The sequence below is a fragment of the Battus philenor genome, unplaced genomic scaffold (assembly GCF_028537555.1).
Source record: "Battus philenor isolate CCGP_79_NKW_IND1 unplaced genomic scaffold, ilBatPhil1.0.hap1 SCAF_27, whole genome shotgun sequence".
Classification (NCBI taxonomy): domain Eukaryota; kingdom Metazoa; phylum Arthropoda; class Insecta; order Lepidoptera; family Papilionidae; genus Battus; species Battus philenor.
In genome coordinates, this window is record NW_027181690.1 from 4,041,909 (window position 1) to 4,064,477 (window position 22,569).

The 22,569-nt window shown below is 32.7% G+C and overlaps 1 protein-coding gene across 1 annotated transcript; it reads right to left on the reverse strand.

The window, feature by feature from the left end:
• Positions 1-1,459: 1,459 nt before the first annotated feature.
• On the reverse strand, positions 1,460-22,547 carry Cse1 (chromosome segregation 1). The gene is made up of 19 exons (XM_068768798.1): positions 22,387-22,547; positions 21,727-21,872; positions 20,253-20,445; positions 18,639-18,784; positions 17,444-17,644; positions 16,143-16,313; positions 14,394-14,523; positions 13,266-13,429; positions 12,577-12,766; positions 12,172-12,272; positions 11,168-11,354; positions 9,701-9,857; positions 6,947-7,038; positions 5,753-5,973; positions 5,076-5,173; positions 3,860-4,027; positions 3,532-3,694; positions 2,531-2,675; positions 1,460-1,671 (listed from the first exon to the last, which is right to left on the reverse strand). The coding sequence occupies exons 1-19, from the start codon at positions 22,469-22,471 to the stop codon at positions 1,517-1,519; spliced, it is 2,913 nt and encodes a 970-aa protein (XP_068624899.1). The 5' UTR covers positions 22,472-22,547; the 3' UTR covers positions 1,460-1,516.
• Positions 22,548-22,569: the final 22 nt, after the last annotated feature.

Genomic DNA, 22,569 nt, shown 5'->3' on the forward strand with positions numbered 1-22,569 from the left:
GAAATAATTTATTTAAATACGAAAATATTCATCAATATCATATTCATCAAACCAACATAGAACAATAATAAAAGAAAAATGCTTGTTCTCGGAAGTTAAATCTCTAAAATAACACACGTTCAAAGTATTCACATCAAATCAAACGAATAAAGGCATTAACAGGGCAATTTTTATATGAAAAAAAAATATATAAAAATGCAAAGAAAATGTGATTGAAATTTTATGTATGAACAAATTATTATAAGTTAAACAATACAATTAATTTATAATAACGAAATTTTAATGATTGTAATAAACAAAAAATTACAAGATTATTATTCATATAAAAGTTAGCTAGTGCAACAAAATAAAAAAAATATGTTATAGGAAATCACATTTTATTAAGTAGCAAAAATGAATGTTTAATAATATATTATCACTTATTGAATATAATTTAAAGTAGAAAAACATTGGATGCAAACATTTTCTGAACTAGGTAACAAACGATACATAGAGTGTAACATTATCATAATTATCTTTGACGTTGTTCAGAGGTGTTGGTAATATTATTAGTATTGAGTTTTAATATTTTAAAATACATATATAAAATGAAGTATAAGTTAAAATATACTACATAATTTAGTATCATCCAATACATCAACAAATACACATTTACTTTGTAGTTTACTTGAATAAAAAAAAACAATGCACTACTAGATGAACATTTGACTAAGTTTAGATGTACCTTCACTCATAATACATAATTATAGATATACTTTATTTTTTACCAGCCTGTGGTGAAAGTAGAAAATTTTATAGGAAAGGAGGATACTTAAATCTCCAGAGTTGAGAACTTAAAATGATAACCAATCATTTCATCATACCACTTCAATTCATTTTAATAACATTTAAAATATAACATACCATTCATATAAAAAAATATTGATTATTTCGACTGTAAGCAAAAATTTACGAAATAAGGGTTTTAAATCAAATACCAAATAAGCAAGAAAGTAAATGCAGTGTAGCGGTCGATTAATATTTTAAAATGAGAACATTTTGCATTAAACAAATATCTACTATTTTAAATCTGCCCTTGCATACACTTGATATTTTAAAAATTACTCCATTTCACTGTTTATATAAAATTAAGTTAATATTTCAATAATACTACAGAAATCGTTATATCGTATCTTAGAACAGCGCGGTGAGGTGGGCGTAAAAGAAGCGAAAAATCTTCTCCCCGCGTGCATACTTAAGGCACGGTATAGCGGTTCCGGTAGCACTATAGTACCAGATATTTATATGACATAAGAAAGGTTAACTACTTGTGATAGATAATAAACAAAAAAATTTTAGAAAGAAAAGCACGTAATATTGGCAAACAATCTACCAGTGAGTTAATAAAAATAGAGTATAGATGTTTGTTTTTAAATGTAACGCAAATATTTTATGTATCTCCATATGTATGGAATATTTTTGATACACGGGGGCAGTAAGGCGAGTGTGAATCGTAAACTTAGATGAGACAGTAAGATCAACAGATCTGCACGCTGTACGCGTTGAGGTAGAGCTGCAGGGCGTGTCGGTGCGGCTCGTCCAGCGCCGCTATCCGTGGCGGTAGTACGTCCGGCCACTGTCGCGCCATGTTGCCCAAACTCTCCGCTAGATACCGCTTCGGATCTTCGATGCCTGTAACCGATTTTACCACATACTTTTTAATCAAGACATACGTAACATGTCGTGGAGAAGGATATTAAATTGCAACATCCATATTATAATAATACTGAGCCTCTCTCCCGCCCGCTTTGAGAACTTAATGAACGCCTCTTAGCCCTGTGGGTAAATCCTTGTAAAATCCGTTTTTAGTTGACCTCTACTCGGCAAAAAAAAAAACTTCCTACCAAGTTTTATGTCATTTAGCCTTATGGTTTCTGAAATATCACGATGTTTCAGTATATAGTTGGAAATTTCTTGTATAAAGTATGTATATAGCAGAATGTATAATCTGGAGATTAACTAGATGATTGAATTTGGAGAGCTTGATTATTATTATTACCTCAATATTAGAAATTATTCAGTTAATATTTTTGTAACTTCCCTCTATTATTATTATTTTTATTGGTAATGTGAGGACACTACAGATATATGATAATGTATTGTATTTTCACAAAAACATTACCGAAGATCTAAAAAGCTGTGACAAACACAATATATACACCAATTATTTGTAACTAAGACTCAACTTCACTGAGTTAGCAAAACTTTCTATGGGCAATATATTCACTTTTACAACAAAACACAGAAAATGTGCTCAAGGCTTCCATCGCTAGATTAAAAAAATGTCATTGTGTATGACCCCATAGAAAAACTTGTTTGAGCTTGAACTTTCAATGTTTATTAAATAATTTTTAAATATTATGTCATATACAATCTTGCTGAGCTTCTTTCACCTGTAATTCTCAGGTCTGTTTGTTCAACAAGAGATGTAATTCATTGTGTAGTGATTAAAAAAAATTCCAATTTGAATTTAAGGGGCATTAGTGTTTACCGGCCAAAGGGTCGTCTGCGAGGCCCCGTGCGCAGGCTAGCTGCGCGTACTGCGCCTGGTAGCCTGGCGTCTCGTCCACTTCCACGAAGTGGTCATCCGGCAACGACGATTCGTCCGCAGGCAACTCAAACAGCGAGATCAGCGCCTAAGCAATCATTTACTTTTAATAACATGAGAAACAAAATTTTAACCTTTAATAACTAGGTAAGATAATAATAAATAAGAGAAGTAAGAATAAGATTTAAATAATGTTATCATCATCATTTCAGCCATTGAATGTTCGCTGGACATAGGCCTTAACAAGTTCGTCTGTCAACCTTCTGGGTGGACGTCCTTCAGTGCGCTTGTCGGTCCGTGGTCCAGAACCTAAGTCCCCAGCGGCCATGTGTTCTTCGGGCTATGTGGCCTGCCCACTGCCAATAAACTGCGTTACATGGATTTGTTTGTCCAAAAATCTGATTCTATATATCTTTTCTCTGGTAGAAATCCCGAAAAACCTTTCCATTACTCAGATAAAGCTTGCGAATTAATGAATTTAATAATCAATATAGTATAATAAGTTTATGAATATAATATTTACTTCCAGCAATACTATAGAATAGAATACAGTTATGAGTCAACTTCTTTCGGTTTAAATCTACACTGTTGAAATTTACACATTCCGCATACTAAAGGGAAGAGTGAAAGGCACTCAACCTAAACCTTGTTCACGTGGCTTAGCTTTAGGGCTTTCTTGGAACCTCCACTCAGTTTCCTCCTAGAGCCGGTACATCACATGCAAAAGTTAACTGTGCTTTAAAGTAATAATATTATAATATTATTAGTTACAATACCGTTCACCGTGGCGATCTTTAGGGAAGGTCTTTGCTTGCATTAGGGGTGTATGGGGGGCTGATATGTTGATGATAATGACATTAAATTTAATGCAACGCCGTCAAAGCAATTGGAACTTCAAATGACGAGATATTTATCAATGATAAAGAGCCATGCACGTAATTTACTTGTAAGAGGCGTGCCCAGAGCGACGCTAACGCCCCCTGCCGGAAGTGGGCGGAGTCACAGAGCAATTTAACACAACCGATGGCCGCCGCCTTCCGCTCCAACGCGCCGCTCACGCGCTGCAAGTCTGCGATTAGCACACGTTCCGTGTACATCGCGAACATGCTGTGGACACATTAAAATAACTTACAGAAATATATAACGTTTTTCTAACAACTAACAATTTTTAAGCAATTCGTGGTGGTAAATGACCTTAGTTCTTCTGCGGATCTCCTCAATTCTGCTTTGATTTCGCAGCGAAGCTCTGAGAATAGCCTTCATTTGACTTACTTGGTTTGAATGGAGTCGACCAGATCGATGAGCGTGTCGGCCCCGAAGTGCGCGGCGTAGAAGCCGAGGAACGCGATGAGACCACGCACGTATTTTGTGGTCTTAGACGACGACAGACGCTGAAACAGCAACGTCACGATCTGCTTCTCGTATTGCTGCATCACCGTGCTGGATAAGACAAACGGATGGAAACATTTCTTGGCATCGTTATTTAAGCCAAATGTTTAAATTAGCAAAAATCCAAGTAATGACTAGACCTTTTCCACTTTACTGTTTTAGGTAACAAATATATTTGTAGGGATAAAGCCCCAAAGCGGGTATATAACACCTGAATATGTATAAATTTACAGGTGTGATATTTAAACACGAAAACAAAATTTTAAGTATAAGTATTGTTTTGACTTGGTCAAAAATTCTAAATATATATGACACGCGCTTTTGAATCGGCGATTATTTTACCGTTATAGGCTGTAAGACACCGGCTCGGAACGCTGATCTGTTGAGAAGAGTCGGTCAGAAATTCAAAAGATGCTCTTTCAAATGGAATTCAACAAGTTTTTTTCATGTGTACATTATAATAATAACCATGTAAATAAGTCAACAAACCAAGTTTCATTCATTTCGATCTAATATAAACTCTTGAACGCTACAATAACATTTATTTTATAACATAGTTATAATTTTAGATTTAAAAGTTAGAAACGAAAGGTCTAAGATATCTTGTGGAATTTTATTACATATGCATGCTTACAACCATTCCCATGAAAGATTGATCCCAAAAGCTTAGTAAAGGACTGAGTCGAAGCTATTTTATACTTCCGAGATACTGGCCAGTTTAGTTTCGGCATCATATTACACGAGCAAATTTTTTTCTTAATAAAGCCTGTCTGGTGACAGAATTCAGATAAAAAATTCAAATAAAATAAAAGACTTCTATATTTAAACAAAAATTAAAAGAATTGTGAGGATTTTATATCTTAAAAATGATGTAAAGATGCTGACCAAAACGTCTGGCACTCTTGGAATCGGGCTTTAACATTTCATGCCATTCGCTGTAGTCAACTTATTTTCTTTAAGCGCTGAGATGATTACTGGGTTCATTTTATACACTTTATCCTTTGCATAAACCCACAAAAATTTGTCCATATGGGCAAAATCCGGTGACATTTTTTACTTACAATAATGTCTTAATAACTCATAGGGTATCCGAACTTACCTTCCGAATTTATAAAGCATCGTCTGAACTAGGTAGAATCCTTCGTGATCGTTCGTCTTTGACGCGATCAGCTTCTGGAACACTCCTAGCATGGCATTCTGTCAAACCACAATTATTTTTATCACATTAATTTGTGTTATATCAATCAGACGTGGATATTATTGACACTTTAGTAACATAAAGAATAGCTGTAAATTTAGTGAATATCTATATAACTACAAAACTGATTTGGAAGTAGTGTTAAATGTACCTTTCAATTCATATCAATAATCAATATTTTAGTAGTAGAATATTTATCAATTTATTCATTTCTTATACTATACAAATTACGGTTTGCAGGCATTTATATGCACTTTTGAATTGTCAATTTATTTAATATTAAGTAAGGTAAGCCATCAACGTCTTGGAATGATCTGCTGAGAATTGTTGGCCAGAAACTCAACAAATGCTCTTTTTAAACTTAATTCCGAGGAAATTCAAAGGTATGTATGTTCCTCCATCATCATTTGGTTCGTTTTTTCGGAAAAGACATAGGCACCAATTTGATACATTGTAAAGTACAAGCCAACCTTGTGCAAAAGAGAATGTTTACAGATATTACTTATTAAAATAGAACTAGTTTTAAATGTAAATAAATATAGTAAAAATACAATAACCGATGACTTTAAGAGACTTACTAGTTTCCCAGAACGAAGCACCAGGTCGGTCCGAACAGCTACGAAAGCGCAAAGGAGACGGACCAAAGGGCGTATGTTGGCAGGGCGCTCCCAGAGGGGCGGCGCCACGAGGCAGGGCAGCAGGGCTCCGTACGCGTCACCGTCGCCGGTAGCGCCGCCCGCAGCGCCACCTCGCAGTTCCAGCAGCAACGACAGCATTTGAAACACGTACGGCATGAACTCTGCAAACACATCGTATACAAATTATTGGTTATTCCTTTATTTTAACTTTTTTTTGTTATGAAAAACTTTCAGGATTAAAGTTTTCACTTAAAGAAAACAGAACCCTATATATAGTTAAGGCATTACAAATATTTAATTTATGATATCAGAAAAGAATTATAATACTAAACATATAAATCAGAAAATGTTGTATTATATAAACAAATGTAAAGATGTAAAATATATACACTATTCAACACAAAAGAAGATTTGCTGTCAATTAATACATTGTACACCTTATCAAAAAATCAATAATTTCTGAAATATTACACAACGTATTAATAAAAATGTGTTCGAATTTTTACATATTAAAATCATTTATTGTTTACTATCTGTCCCTGCAGATTTTGTACTGCCACAAGTTACTGGCATGTCGCATTTGAATAAACAAAATAAATGTATGTAATATATGATGTAAAAGCTATAAGGCTTTTTGCTGTCAAATGAGCTAGCTATACATTCATCCCTTTTACACTTATAATCAATTACCCTGCATATATATTATATACACCCTTAGTAAGTGTACAGAGAGTAGGTAAGTCATACTAAAGACACTTCCCCTTTACATTTCTTAATTCAAGAATTGTAATTTATTTTTTAAATTATACGGCGGGCCCGCTAAACAAAAAATCACTCAACAAATAATCTAGATAGCCTTCCCTAGCTCGCGATTTTTGTACAAAAGTAACAAATGTCCATTTTAGCTTTTCTGTTTATGCAAGAAAACCACCGACAGGTTAATATTTTTATCTTTATACCCTTTTTAACTGGATGAGAGAATGTGTCTTTAGTGAGTATATAGTGTTGTAGGATACCAATCAGGCCAGTGTGTTTCATCATGCCCGTGCTCATCCTGCAAGCCCTCTCCTTTTACCACTTTCTGAACGATATTCCTTAGTAAGATTCATATATCGATGAAATAAAAATAATAACCTTGAACATCATTTTGGAGAATCTCCTGGAAGATTGGAAAGAGCGCATCTTCGAAAGCAGAGACAGCGTTCGGGTTCGACTTCACTACCAGCCTGAAAGAGACAAAATAACAGAAATTTATGAAAACACACAAATTAAAAAAAAAACACAGTCGCGCACAAGTATACATGCATTTAAATAATTACATTAAAAGTGTGAAGCAATTACAAGTTTAAATTAAGTTGCTTGTGCTACATTCTAAGAAATAAACAATTTGTGATATACTATAGCAATTAAAATTAAATATAGTAACTAAAGAACTTTGTTTTATATTAAATAAAAACACACCTTACAGTAACTACAATATAACATTATTACATATTGATTGAGAAGTGGCAGCCCAGTGGTAGAGGACTGAGACTTGCCAACGCAGGTCTCGGGTTCAATTACCATGATTTAATTTTATATAATTCCCACTTTTTGCATTAATTATATAGGGTTGCCACTGCTCTCAAAAATGTTTTAAGAGGATAGGCAGCAGCGTCCTCTGCGTGCCATAATAAAAGGTTGTCAAATATCTCCCTTCCGCCTTTTTGTCTTTTGAATTTCGCGGCTATGTACAAAGCGCTACAGAGCTCGTATCTGGAAATACTATACATAATTTGAAAGGTCTTGACATAACCTACAAAACGACGCTATGCATGATTAGTTTGGATATTGCATTCAACAGTTATAGACGTGTAAACATGGAGTTCACTAACGCCGAAATTCGCGCTATTTTAAAGTTTTCCTTCGTTAAAGGCAAATCCGCTAGAGAAACGTTCCGTGAGATTAATGGTGTTTTGGGGGATGGTACTCTATCACTTCGAACCGCGGAGAAATGGTTTCGACGATTCAGAGCCGGCGAAAACGACACCATGGATAAGCCAGCCGGCGGAAGACCTGTGACGACAAATACCGATCAAATCATGGACTACATCGAGTTAGACCGGCATGTGGCATCTCGTGACATCGCCCAGGAGATGGGAGTTAGTCACCAAACCATTTTAAACCATCTGCAGAAGGCTGGATACAAAAAAAAGCTTGATGTTTGGGTGCCGCATGATTTCACGCAAAAAAACCTTCTGGACCGAATCAACGCCTGCGATATGCTGCTGAAACGGAACGAACTCGACCCATTCTTGAAGCGGATGGTGACTGGCGACGAAAAATGGATCACATACGACAATATCAAGCGAAAACGGTTGTGGTCGAAGGCCGGCGAATCGTCCCAAACAGTGGCCAAGCCGGGATTGACGGCCAGGAAGGTTTTGCTGTGTGTTTGGTGGGATTGGAAGGGAATCATCCACTATGAGCTGCTCCCATATGGCCAGACGCTTAATTCTACCATCTACTGCGAACAACTGGACCGCTTGAAGCAGGCGATCGACCAGAAGCGTCCAGAATTCGCCAACAGGAAGGGTGTAGTGTTCCACCAGGACAACGCCAGACCACACACTCGTTGATGACTCGTCAGAAGCTACGGGAGCTCGGATGGGAGGTTTTATCACATCCACCATATAGCCCGGACATAGCGCCAAGTGATTACCACCTGTTCCTGTCCATGGCGAACGCCCTTCGTGGTGTAAAGTTGAACTCAAAAGAGGTTTGTGAAAAGTGGCTGTCCGAGTTCTTCGCAAATAAGGAGGGGGGGCTTCTACGAGGGAGGTATTATGAAGTTGCCGTCTAGATGAAAACAGATTATCGAACAAAACGGCGCATATTTGAACTAAATCCGATCACTGTAACACTTTTTATAAAGCATTGAATAAAGAGCAAAAAAGCGGAAGGGAGATATTTGACAACCTTTTACAATACTGAGATCGCCAACCCTGACAAGTGTGTCGATTATGGTATATCTCCCTATAGATATTTTTGGGGAAGCCCTAAGCCTTGTAGTGGACATCTAAGGGCTAAAACGACGATGCAGTTCATCCCTATAACATTGTAATAATATTTTTTATCCATATCTAGAGAGCCTAACAAAAGATACCAACTGATTATGCAAATAAAAGAGCAAATAAAACTATATGTAAGTTGTAGCCATTTTCTGATAATTTATTTGATCATTTTCTCAATTATTTTTTATTTTATTATATTTTGTAATCAATTTTCAATGAACATACCAAATAATAGAACAAAATTTAATAAGTAAAATATGCAATTCAAATTTATTTTAATTATTTATATGTTAATAAATAAAATGTTTATAAAAATTGGGAATTGTCGAGTCTAAAATTGAGAACCTGTTTTAAATTTTGAATATACCGGGAAGAGTAGCAAAACATTATTGATAAAAATTACATAAAATATATTTAGTATGGACGGTTGTATTACATGGCAATTCCTTTAAAGAACATTATACAACAAGTCATTTATTTTTTCATATATTTACTTTAATACAAACCAAAACATTTTGTTTATGTTGGTATGTGATTATGTTAGGGCTATTTGCGTCAATGCAAAATCTTACTGAATTTTATAGTACCTTTCAGAACTTCTATAAGCATATAGTGATCTATAATTAATAATTATATTTTTAATTTCATTTATGTTTTAGGTTTTGTCTGCATATTTTTCGAACAAACTGGCAATATCTTTAAAAATGTCACCTATAAATGAAACATAACAAAATCATTAATTATAAATCTGTTCTGTACTAAATGTGAATTGTTAGTGTATCTAAATAAAAAATGTAATGTTTACATTGTTATTAAATGTAATATAGTCACTTACGACACAGCGAGAGATAGTGTTTCGAATAAATAATGGTTGAAGTGAGGCTTGCACGGGTTCTTGGCAACGACAGACAACATGCGCGCTAATTTCGGCAACGCGTCGCCCAAGTACGGCAGCGCGGACTCTTTTAAGCACGACAGAGTGCGAAGAATAGCTGCAACGAAAAATAAACCATTGTTTTATTCAGTGATGGAGAAGGCACAATTCTAAAGCCTTTTAGACCTTTTTCATTTCACTGCAAGCTGCACAGCCCGGCCACGTTTCCTCGAGCAATGTACCTTAACCATTGCCACTTCTGCCAAGTAATTCTTCCAACTACGACTTGGTTCTTATACAGCCATCTCTGTTTCTCTATTGACCTATAGTCTTACATATTGTAAGTAACCAACAGTTTAGTTTACATTGATTAAACTCTCTAGAGAAAATCTAGGCTACAGCGATAACATTTACATGTTCAATCCAATCAAAAGGCTGTATACCAAATGTTCGATTGGCGTACCGCACCGCCCAAAGCCAGAAAATCAAGCGTTAGAGTACATAGTTTCTATTGATATTGATCTCGGTGTCTGTAGTCTTGTAAATAATATGTAAAAACGAAAAGTAACATTATGCAGAAAAATAAAAAAATAGCAATGGATTCTATAAATAATACAAATTAACAAAAACTATATATACTCTGCTTGAACAGATTTAATTTCCGCAAGCAATAGAGATGGATAGCTCGCAAGCTATGCGATAGCAAGAACAAGAAAGATATATATCTTTGCAAACAGTAAAACCATTCTCTAGCTGGCGTATGTTTCAATTATATCTTTATACTTAAGAGTCAATTTTCATGATTAGTTACGGTTTGTTCAGAGTCAAAAAGAGATTGGCTAGTATAGCAATTTACACGTAAAAGAGAGAGACGGATAGGTATTGCATGTTTGTATTAAATATGTAAAACTACGGATTTTCGGAACGACAACATTACACGCGCAGGCGTTTAGCTTTTTTATGCTTTATAACAAAGACATAAAATGTTCAATAGGAAGCAAATACAACTAAAAAACCTCTCTAATACGCCATATTATTCCAATTTCAAACGTTTTATTCCGTCTCACTGAGTTCTAAGTCTGAGCTAAAATAGCCGAAGATATAAAGTATGTATTCTTTAGTTATAGCTGCCGTATTCTCTCTCTGAACTGTACTGAGCTAAAGATATAAAACAGTGATATATATCCCAAGATCAAAAAGATATTAATCTCTGTTTTCTTGTCAAGGATTCAATTTTTCCATTTCTGGTAAGCAATGTTTTAAGGTATTTAATTTGGTTTTACAGGATCGCCTCACGACTGTAATTAAGAAATATTATGATAGGAAATCATCTTGTACAAATTGACTAGTCCTCGTACCAATCCAGAACATCAGACCGGTACCACTTATTCAAAAATATTAAATGTAATAGAGACGTTTGCTCTTTACCCTTCATAACGTATTCATTATGATCGGCCGGATCAGCGTTGTCTCCGAATGTCGTGAATAGTGCTGTGAGCAGCTTGGGCGCGTGGGGCTCTAACACAGGCTTGGGCACCATTCCTCCAGCAATCAATTTCTCCACGGTACACGCGCCGTACGTACACACTACGCCACGCCCGGAGATATGCTCGATCTGAAAATAAATCGCGATTTAAATTAAAGCCAGATGTAATGTCCATAGAATAATTAATATAACAAAACTCTACAGTACGCGGTGATAAATATTGCACATCGACCTTTGGAAAGAGACAATCGGCTAATTACGTCTTCGTAGAACGTTATCTCTGTCGCACGAAATACGACTGACAAAACGTCACATAGGTAGTGTGGGACAGAGATAGTGCTCTACGTCAAAATTAGCCGGTTGTCTCTTTCCAAAGGTTGATGTGCAATTTTTATCGTCGGGTATTGTACATGTACTTTAATATTTAATTTATATTTATTTACATGGATCGCAGAACATCTACACAATCTATTACACAACACTGAAGTAGGCATATGAACACTCTTTTATTCACTGATCAGCCGGTGGTGGTCAGAAGGTTCGTGATTGAAAATCAGTATACCGCCCACAGGTCACCATCACTGAATTATGACACACATACGGGTTAAAATATTACCATTTAATAATAAATATTAATAAAGGCGTAAACTATTTTTGGTCTTGAATTTTGTCATTAAATTGTTTTGTATATATAGTTGTAGTGTGTATTAAATGTATATCTTATCTTTCCTACAATATATATTGGTTTAAATATTACAAAAGTCATAATATTGTTGTGAGTGGCACAGATGCTTATATAGCCAAGGTTTTCTTAGAGACTTCTTAGGTTGTGGTTTCAAGTGTTTTTAGTTTAGTCATAGATTATACAATATACAATTCATGTATTTATGATTCAACTTTATTATAATAAATAGTGATAAAATAATTATTTACTAAAATATATTACCAGCAGTGGCAGTGCGGTGATAATGACATCCTTTGGCAACAAGGAACGGAATGTCATTATGTACTTGATCGCGTCTGCCTTCAATACAGGCAATTCTGTTACTGAAACAATAGAATTACAAAAATATATTAAATATAAAAAAATGGTTTCAGCATTTGATATAGTGCTACCGATACCGCTGTGCCGCGGCTTAGGAACGAGGTGAACGATGTGCGGGCCGAGGAAATAAACGGAAATAAAAAGGATAGGAACACAAGTCGCGATAGAACCCAAGCTTATCTTTATTTGCAGTATTCTAATATCTCTCACTGAAAAAAAATCCAGCAACGGTTTTCAAGACTACGTTAATTCTACAAATAGCACGCAGATACTAAGACCAAATTAAAAAAAATAAAATATGTATACCCGGTGCTCGTTGCAGTTCCGGTAGTACATGCCCGACCGCGAAGCTGGCCAGGTCAACAAGCGGCGAAGCTTTCGTAACGCCAGCTGCCTGCGTGCCTCCACGAGCCACAAGCGACGTCACGAGGAACAGTGCGGCGTCCTTACCGCGCCACGCCGTCGCACCAACCTCTTGGTATTTTGCGAGCATAACCTAAAAAAAAAATATTTATATTTCCTCTCTGAGATTATTTAAAAAATAACTAGCGCTCAGAGTATGAAAAGGAAGTACTTAGTAAAGAGCTTTTAGATAAAATTTTAAATTAGGTTAAGATAACTAAATATCAGATATTCATATGAGTAATTATCAAAATATTATCAGGTTATTATTGCTCTATGCTATGGAGAAGACTTCCATGTATTATAGAAATATAGATGACGAAAAGAAACTATTTTCAGGTTATCAGCGCACGGGCATGTGTTGTTGGTCGTTTCACTCACTCATTTGCATCCCGGAACTTTTTCAATACAAAAGTGCTTTCCATACAAAGGAAACACTTCAGTTCTATGTAAATTTGTATCAAAATATGTGATTTCTAAATATACTTACGACTTATAGTTTAATATTTGATACAATGCAGTGATGTAGTCTAAATAATAAAATGGAACAGAAATCATTGTATACAAGTCATAGTGAAGAAGATAATACACACCTGTACATACTGACCGAAGATGTTCATCATCTTTTCCTCATAGTGTTGTGCTAAGGTCCTCACAAGATCGCAAGCGGCCCTCCTTCTAGTGTCTACATCTGAACCTTCCATATCCCGACGTACATACTCCTCAGGGTTGTCTTCAAACAGCTCCATATCAGACTCTAAAAACACAGAAAACATCAAACTTTCAGTTTAGGAACCTAGGCGGTATTGTATGGTGTACTTAGTTACTTAAACATCATGTCAATAAAATCACCATATATCACTTGTGTGAAATATTGCGTATGATGATTGGTAATTTTCACTTATCACTAGAGTTCAGAGAATCGGATTATAATATTCAGCCATAAATATACACAGGAATGACTGATTATTTCTTATAATGTATTATTATAATACATGAGCAACATGGTGGTTTCTCTGTTTCATATAGAAAATAATTTACATGAATATTTATATTTAAATTAATTATACCAAAGTATTTTTGTTTAAAATTATGTACACCAAAAACAGTGTCATTTTTTGCTAGAATTGTTTTTCATTTTTCATTTCGACAACACCAGCAGTTCAGATGTCGCGCAATAGCATCAAGTCTAGCCGCCAGCACCAGAAGATCAGCCGTACGTCACGAGAAGCGGCTGGACAATACGCAAAATCTTGCGTTTTGCTTGAAGGGGAGTGATATGGAGATCGCCCCAATCAACCTATAGTGCGTCAAACATTGATCCATAGTGCTGTCCCACAAAGTCCCGTGTGGATAAATTTGCCCACAAGTTGTAATACTCAAAATTAAATATAGCGTCAAGATAAAGAAGCCAAAAGAGACAAGAGAAGCAAAGAATAAAGAAGAGTAAGAAAAATCCAGTAGAGAATCAAGAACCCAATCGATCAGCAACAATCTACTGGCAATATTAAATACAGTGTTTCTAATACGTTCAGCGAACTTTTACTCGATGACCTGTCACAGCACAAGTTTAATGAAGACTGTAAAAGAAAATTTAATATGTGTAAAATATAATACGCGAATAAATATTTTATGTGTTTAAACACAAATATTGGATTTTTAGTGTTGATACATGATTAAAATTATTTTAGCATTTATATCAATTATTATTAAGTACAAACCTCTAAATTCCATATTTGGAATGACAACTTTCTCGCAAATGCTGCTGAGTGTACCTGGATCTTCAAATAGATTCTGGTATCGTTTCTTTTCCGCTACTTTCGCTAAGAATGCCAGAGCATTTGACACCAACTGCAAAAAAATCAAATATCACCTTGCTAAATACTGAAAAACTTAAATAATTAAAAATTTTAAATTGACCTGAACAAAGTAGCAAACTGGTTTTGCAGAATGGCACATTAACATAAATGTTTCGAAACATATTTTAGGTTGACTTTATTACTTTATTTAATTTTAACATTTAACTATACAAAATTAAAAATGCCCAACTTCATGAGGCCAATGACTATTTAGGAGTAAGTATAGCAGCTGATTTATAATAAAAAATAAACAGTAACAATAATGAAATGAGCAAACTTTATGTCGTAAGAAGAGTCTTAGTCAGTGGCGTAGCTAGGGGGTAGCGAGCGGGGCGGCTGCACCAGGCATCACAAGCAGAGGGGGCACCAAAATTGAAAATAATTTTTTTTAATTTTATATATTATAATATACACAGTGTTTAAGCTTTTCATTCGCAAAACACATAAAGTGTTTTTTAAAAGGGGCCCTAAATGACAATAATAAATTATTACATTATTGCAAGATTATTTAATGATAAATAGATTAAATAATCTTGAAATAATGCCAATAGAACATGATTTAGTCGACACTATTGATTTTGAAAATGTGATTAATGACTTTGCAGGCCAAAAAGTGAGGAATGTTTGTTTTTAAATTTTCCCAATAAATTTTATTAAGATTTAATGTTATTTTATATATATTTATTATTATTTTGAATCAAAGAAAAATATATTACCTACATTCTGTTCTGAATTTTGAAATTATTTAGAATCTTTAGGGGGTGGGGGGGGGGGCACCAAGCCCCAATCTGCCCCAGGCCCCAAATACCATAGCTACGCCACTGGTATTAGTAATAAATTATGACAAAATTTAGTGAATTTATACAAGACAATACAAATATTTTTTAAGCGTAAAATTGCGTTATCAGTTTCACTAAAATATCAAAATCATTTAAGACCCACATTTGAGCAACAGTTAAAAATCTCTAAATGCACAAAAAGATTATTTTTGACTCTGATTGATCGTCAAATTTCAATATTTAAATTTATATAACCTGTGTCAGCTCTTAGGAAACCGAAACAAATAACTGGTGTGAATAATAATTACTATGATTATTCCAGCATAAAATTAGCGAAATCCAAACAACGATCACAATTAACTAACCGGTATCTTAAGTATTATTAGGAGTGCGGTCATACGCGTGTGCCATTATATCGAACTTCAATACACGTTTTGTACTTTTGTTTACAAAATTTTATTAAATATGATTTTTGCTAAAAAAAAATAAACATCCTTTTGCGTGTTTTTAATACGTACTCAATTGGCGTAAAAATTCAAATGTTAAAAATAGCTTGCACTATCAAAGAGCTTGGTCACCCTTGCTATTCACAATCATTTTTTGAAGTTAAGGGAACACGCACAGGTAAAACATAGTGTCACCTCTTAATATTAGGTTAAAAGAGAATCACATTATATAAGCAATGCATTGAAGTCTAGATAATTACCCAAAAAATAACTTTTGGTAAGTGTATACCACAATATTGGATCTTTTAATCAAATTAAATAATTAAGAAAGGCTTCAAAATCTTACTACAAGAATACCAAGTAATCCCAAATACAGAATTACTTACCGCATCATACTTGGTCTGAGGACCGGTTGCAAGTAACACTGTCCAAACTGCTGTGACAAAAGATGGCGCATGAGGTTCAAACTCCTCTTCATATTTGAGTGCATAGAGCGCAGCACACTCGCACACTTCTGTACGCAGCTGTTCCATTATACCCGGCTTGTCTTCATCACTCTTCAAACAGTTATAACAACTTTAATACCAAATATATTACAGATTTTCATACACTAGGCACAAATACTTGTTAATAATAAATAAAAGAAAATAATGTGATGAATTGATTCTATGTGTTTCTACCTACATTAATAAACATTATTTATTGTTATAAATATCTTATAATTTGTTAATGATGTCTTACAAATATACCATAAATTCTTGTTGTTTGACTTGTAAAGTTCTTATAGTTTGGCTTGTTATTCCATAAATATGTCGATGCAATCAATAAAGATATTTTGCACACACATATATAAAAAAAATATTCTATTCTTTATATGTTTAGGTATATAACTAAATGTAAACAAAATTCAAACTACAAACTTGATATATAAAAATATAATCTAAACTGCAAGGTACCACAAGTCTTTTAAAATGTTGGAAAAGAAATTAATAGAACAGGGTTTAGATCAGTAAACTATTTGTATATTTTCCTGACCATCCAAATAAGACGGAATACGAATTGTCAATTTTCTTGTATTTATATATTTTAAAATGAGTGATGCTGAGCCTATAACCAGCTTGAATGAGTCCTGTTCATTATGAACACTTAACTTGGACACTTGAATCTTGCTAATAATATTTAGTAAAGTAACTAAATATTTGAAGTATATTACATAACAGTTTTGGTATATATAATAAATAATTCAAACCGTGGCACACACCTTCGAAAACCTATGACCCACAATCCCAAGTCTTAATCCTTTATAACTAAAGTATCATTACCTGTATAACATATATATATTGTTATAGTTGTATGTCAGGTAACATTTCCACTATAAGAACACTTCAATTAACCTAAGATGCAATTATCTTTGTGATATTTTTGTACAATTTTTGTAAGCAGTTACAAATTAGTTTGCAGTATGTGGTACCACAGAAAAAAAAACCACAGACCGAAGCCAAAACACTCCGTTCTTAAGCCTTCTTTAATTATATTACGTACATACAGTGTATTGAATGTACATTTTAATGATTTACTAATAATAAACTCGTTCTGTTAAGGATATGTTATTACTATGTGATTGATTCAATTTTCAATTAAGTTAGATATTATTACAAAATATTATGGAAAGGAATTTATCACTTACATCATTTTCGAGACAGGGCACTTTAACTTGCAATAAGTTGAGTAAATTTGGCATCCATATTGGCATATTATCTTCAAAGAACTCTGGCAGATCTTGACAGTTAAGAGAGTAGAACACTTTACAAATTAGTGTGAGTGAACCATAGATAACCTGAAGTGCTTGTTGATTGTTAGCATGTTTTGTTGTTAGATCTACTGTTGCCTGAAATACAAAGATATAACATTGTTAAGACATAGACAAATACAACATTACATTTTAAATTAAGATTAAAATAAATAAAAAAACATGTATCATTTCAGCTGTATGATGACTAGACATATAAAGTTTTTTCATAAAAATTTTCAATAGTACCGGTTGGAAAAATACCGGCAGCCAGCTTCTTTTAACAACCTTAATAAGGTCATCTGTGCACCTTTTAATAGATGTCATGCTAAACTTGCCTGCTGATCTGTGGTCTCCAAAGTAAAAAAAAATCTATACTTATGGACTTCACACTGGGAAAGCTTGTATTGTGAAGAACCAAATCTTTGTCTAGTTGCTTAGTCACCTAGTACTAGCTAGCTTTTATCATGTATAACTTTTCCATATTTGACTTATTTTATAATTAGGTTAGTTTGATGTGTTATTATTTGTTTGTAATAGTAACATAACTATAAGACGAATAAGACGGTTAAAATTAAAAAAATATATATATAAGATAACATAAAATAAGCAAAAAGGTTTCATGATTTAATGAATATTTATGTCTTGTTACCCTTTTTACATTTCTATGAATATTACAATAATAGACTATGCATTTACAAATACATACTCTTATAATTGAACACTGAACATAATATTAAGAAGTGCTTCAACAGATGATATATTTTATATTGTAAAAATATATAAATCTATAAACCAAGAGAGTTATTTTAATAAAAACCAATTGCCAGATGTTAAGCACTCTGTAAAAATTAACAAAGATATATATGTCTTATCTTCATAATTATTTCCAAAACTGAGCATTAAATTCTTTCAACCAGAATCATTGATATGATTTAATAAATTATAGTGTTGTTCCTAATCAAATATATTTAATATATCATGAAACTTTCATATAATATTATTTAATATATGGAATTTATTTCACATAATTTTGTCACATTTATATAAGTCGGAAAACGTAAAAAAAATCGAAATTACACTAAATACATACCACAAATAAATCTGTGAGCGGTTTAGCAAAATTATCCAGTACATGCTTTATCTCCTCCCATAGCGATTGTGACTGGTACTCAAACCTGTACTTTTTAAATAATGAATGTGCAGTTCGAAGAACTCCATTAATTACATGAAAGTCACCTAGAAAAAAAGATTAAAATAATTAAATACTTTCAAATTCACAAAATGTTTCAATGTAGTGGGTAATCTTTAGAAACAGACAACAATAATAATAATAGACATTGTGGAGATCTCAATGTATGATGGTTGACTTATGCTTTGCAGCAAGCATTTTTCATCTGACATGATTATGATGTAGTTTTATCTGTTTATCTGCTCAACTGACTTATAATTATATTATTAAAGAACCACAATTAAAACACAAATTAGAAAATTAGTTGTGTATTCAAAACAATAATGATATCCTAACCTCTAACATCTTTCAAAGGTTGCGGGTTAGATTCCCGGGGTACAATCATATAATGATTTCGTAATATTTTTAAAACTTTGCGTATTATTTATGTAGAAAAGCCACTGCCCAAAATAAAATTTTCTGAGGATTTGCAGTAGCGTCCTCTGCATACCGATATACCAAACTGCGATCGCCAAACCGCGTGTTGAGGGCGGCGATTATAATATATTCATCCATAGACATATTTGGAAAAGGCATATGCCTTGCATTGGGCGTCTATCGGCTCAATTGACAAACAATAAGTATACATATTAACCCATGCAAAATTTTCACTTACAGTTGGGAGCTGTAGATGTAGCCTACTAACAAAGTAGTAGCAAAAGCAAGTTAAAAATAAAGTGAATGAATGAATGATTGAGTATTATTCGGCTTAGTTGTTACCTAAACAACTAAGCAGAATAATACTCATTCATTCATTCACTTTATTTTTAACTTTGAATCAATGATAGTGATTGCTTGACTAGAAATCAAATTAGACTTATTTCTAATGGCATTGCACAAATGATAGAAATCTACAAGTTTTACAAAACACTGAATAAATAAGAGTCTACAAAAACTACTTAAGTGTACAGTTTTAACCATGATTTTTTACCATAGTAACATTACCATTATAACAAGAATTTTGGATAAAATTATTCTGTACAAAATTCTTTAATATTTGTTTATAACCTAACCCAATGATTCTGATTGCATGATGCAGTCTATTTTAGCAAATAGACTTGAAAAACTTGCAGCTATTTTTTAGTTCTAGTATAACCACAAATTTGATTTTTTTTAATTAAGGGCTTGAAAAAAGAAAATGCGTAGAAAATGTACTTAAAATATTTATATATTTTAAATGATGAGATTTGATTTTTTTTGGCTTGTGCTGGCAGTGCTGTATTTGTCACATTAACAAATATTCTTTTCATATTAATTTAGAGGAATTAATTGTCAAGCTCTATAACTATTTAAATATGTCTAAAATTGTTAACTCTGTGAGGTTACACACTTGTATATTTAAGAAATATTTTTACATTTTTAACATTTTAAAGTAATCATGTAAAAAAAACATGTCAAGGATACAGAGACAAGCATATATATTGTTTAACATCTGTAAAAATAATAATCCCTATAACTATATGATTAACTTCATACCTGTTGCAAATTTTTCTACCATTTCATTAATGAGACCGGGCCATTTTGTTGGAAAATCATATTTTCCTATTATTGACACAGCATCACTGAATTGCCGCTGTACTGGTTCAGGAGATTTTAGCATTAATGACACTATAAGGGTTTTAATAGCTGCACGGTCATTCGCATGGATGTTATCTGCACTATCTTCTTCCTATAAAATTATAAACATTAATAAATATATTGTCACTAAAATCTGTTATACAGAGTTAAAAGTTAAAGTCAAAAAGTATTGTGATTGTTCTTCAACCAATTTTAGGCCTTAAATATAATATACAGACCCAATTTCCTGATGAATGAGAAAGAAATTTAAAAAAAATTTAATGCTATAAATATACATAAATGACAAAAAAAAACATCCTAATTTTGTAAGTATTACTGCTCCTCTCTACAATATATGTACTATATGTGCTGGAAGAACACATTTGAGACCTTAAGGTGAAATATTTAAACATAATTCATTTACACATAATTAGAAAAGTACACAGATCTATAAATAAACAGCATTACATGATTAGTAACCAATATGTCTCATCATTTTCTTTGGTGTTAACTTTCAAAATATATAGTACTTTATTACTATATTTACTTTAATACTTTACTTAAAAAATACATAAGGGTGAAAGAATAGCATGTATAAATGCCTTAAAAATGTGATGTCAAATGCTGTTATACATATATTTCTTCCCTCTCAAATTTTTATACTTTGGCAAGTTATTTAAAATCATGGTATGGAGTGATTTGTTATTAAATGATAAATTATCAATTAATATATCATGTGAACACCTTCACAGAATTATAGAAAGTATATGCGAGACATTAAAAAAGGCTATCCATTATTCTTATAACCATGTTGGCTCAACCAAGAATTAATGAAAAAAAAAGGTTAAGTATTACATATTACAATAAATGTAATAATTATTACTAGATATAATTGCAGAATCTATACTATAATTTATTTGTTGAATAAAGTTTATAGTTCTAGTTTAGCTAGATCTTTATTATATATATGTGCTTTTTCAACTATACTTTCAGAAGTGTATGAAAGGTAACATTATTAGTGTGTGTCAATATTTATAATGAAATTTAAAGTGATTACAACAAAATGCACAGTGTCATTTGGTTGGGACACTAGCATTTTTAGACAAAACAGGAAAAGTTGTTCAAGTTTCAAGTTCTATTTATTTATATTTGATTCTCAAATGATAAAAAAAACATTTACAATTTATTTTTTATTGAATCTACTTAGCATAATTAGTGTAAACAAATACAAAGTTACCAATTAAATATGCAAGAACTCAATCTCAGATAACATCAAATTGCAGCATCAAATCAATAATTCATGTATATCTTATAATCAGATTATATTGCATAATTAGATGATTTGTGCATTTTTTATTATTAATTGTATTTAGTAAAAAATGTTTATGCTCACCACTGGCCAGTTCCTTTTAATGTAGTTTTTAAAAGCCACTGCTCCTGCTATCCTGATGGTAAGGTCCACTGTGTCCTTATCAATGAGATGAAGTAATAATATAGCATAATTTTGATTCACTTCCACGCCTTCCAGGAATTTTTCCGCTGGAAGAAAATTACATATAATAAAAATAAATATAAAATTAAACTTTTTTGCAGGTAGTTCTATATGCAGGTGTTTATATCAACTGCTATTATATACTCTACCATCACTCAATGTTGTAAATTTATATCACTACATGTTGTTTTTTAATATAATCAAAATCCTAAATAGGTAAATTGCTCATGTTATGATAAATGTTAAAACTTTGGGAGTTTTAGACTAAGAACTTTTATTTTTTATTTTAATAATTATTTAAAATAGATTAATTAAAAGTTATACAACGACTGCTGTTGAATATTATTGATTAAATTTAAAAGGCAAAGAAAACCCTTACTCATCTCGACGAAACATTGAGGTTATAGTAAAGTAAAAACAAAATAAAATTGTAAAAAATACATTAAATTTTACTTTATATGGATAACATGTGGACAAAGATAGTACTGTGTGTGCTTATAAGATTACCAAGTTTTTAAAATATTTAATGGCGAAATATAAACAAGAATAATATTAACTAACCGGGTCGTCTGATGTTAGGGTCTGGATTTAATGTTTGCTGTAAATAATTAGCTAGCGTCGCTAAATTTTCGTCTGTTACCTCCATGTTATTGCGTTTGGGTAAAAATGGTATAAAACAAAATGTTTATTAATTATATTTTAACTTTTAGCTTAAACCGTTGCTTCGCTTTGACATCAAATGAC

Bases quoted from the DNA above. Each gene is read 5' to 3' on its own strand.
- Cse1 (XM_068768798.1), bottom strand. From the start codon at position 22,471: ATGGAGGTAACAGACGAAAATTTAGCGACGCTAGCTAATTATTTACAG. The intron at 16,314-17,443 runs GTAAGTGATAAA...AACTGTTTGAAG, and splicing joins TGCCCTGTCTCGAAAATGAT to AGTGATGAAGACAAGCCGGG. The intron at 13,430-14,393 runs GTTTGTACTTAA...CTGTGTTTTTAG, and splicing joins TCCAAATATGGAATTTAGAG to AGTCTGATATGGAGCTGTTT.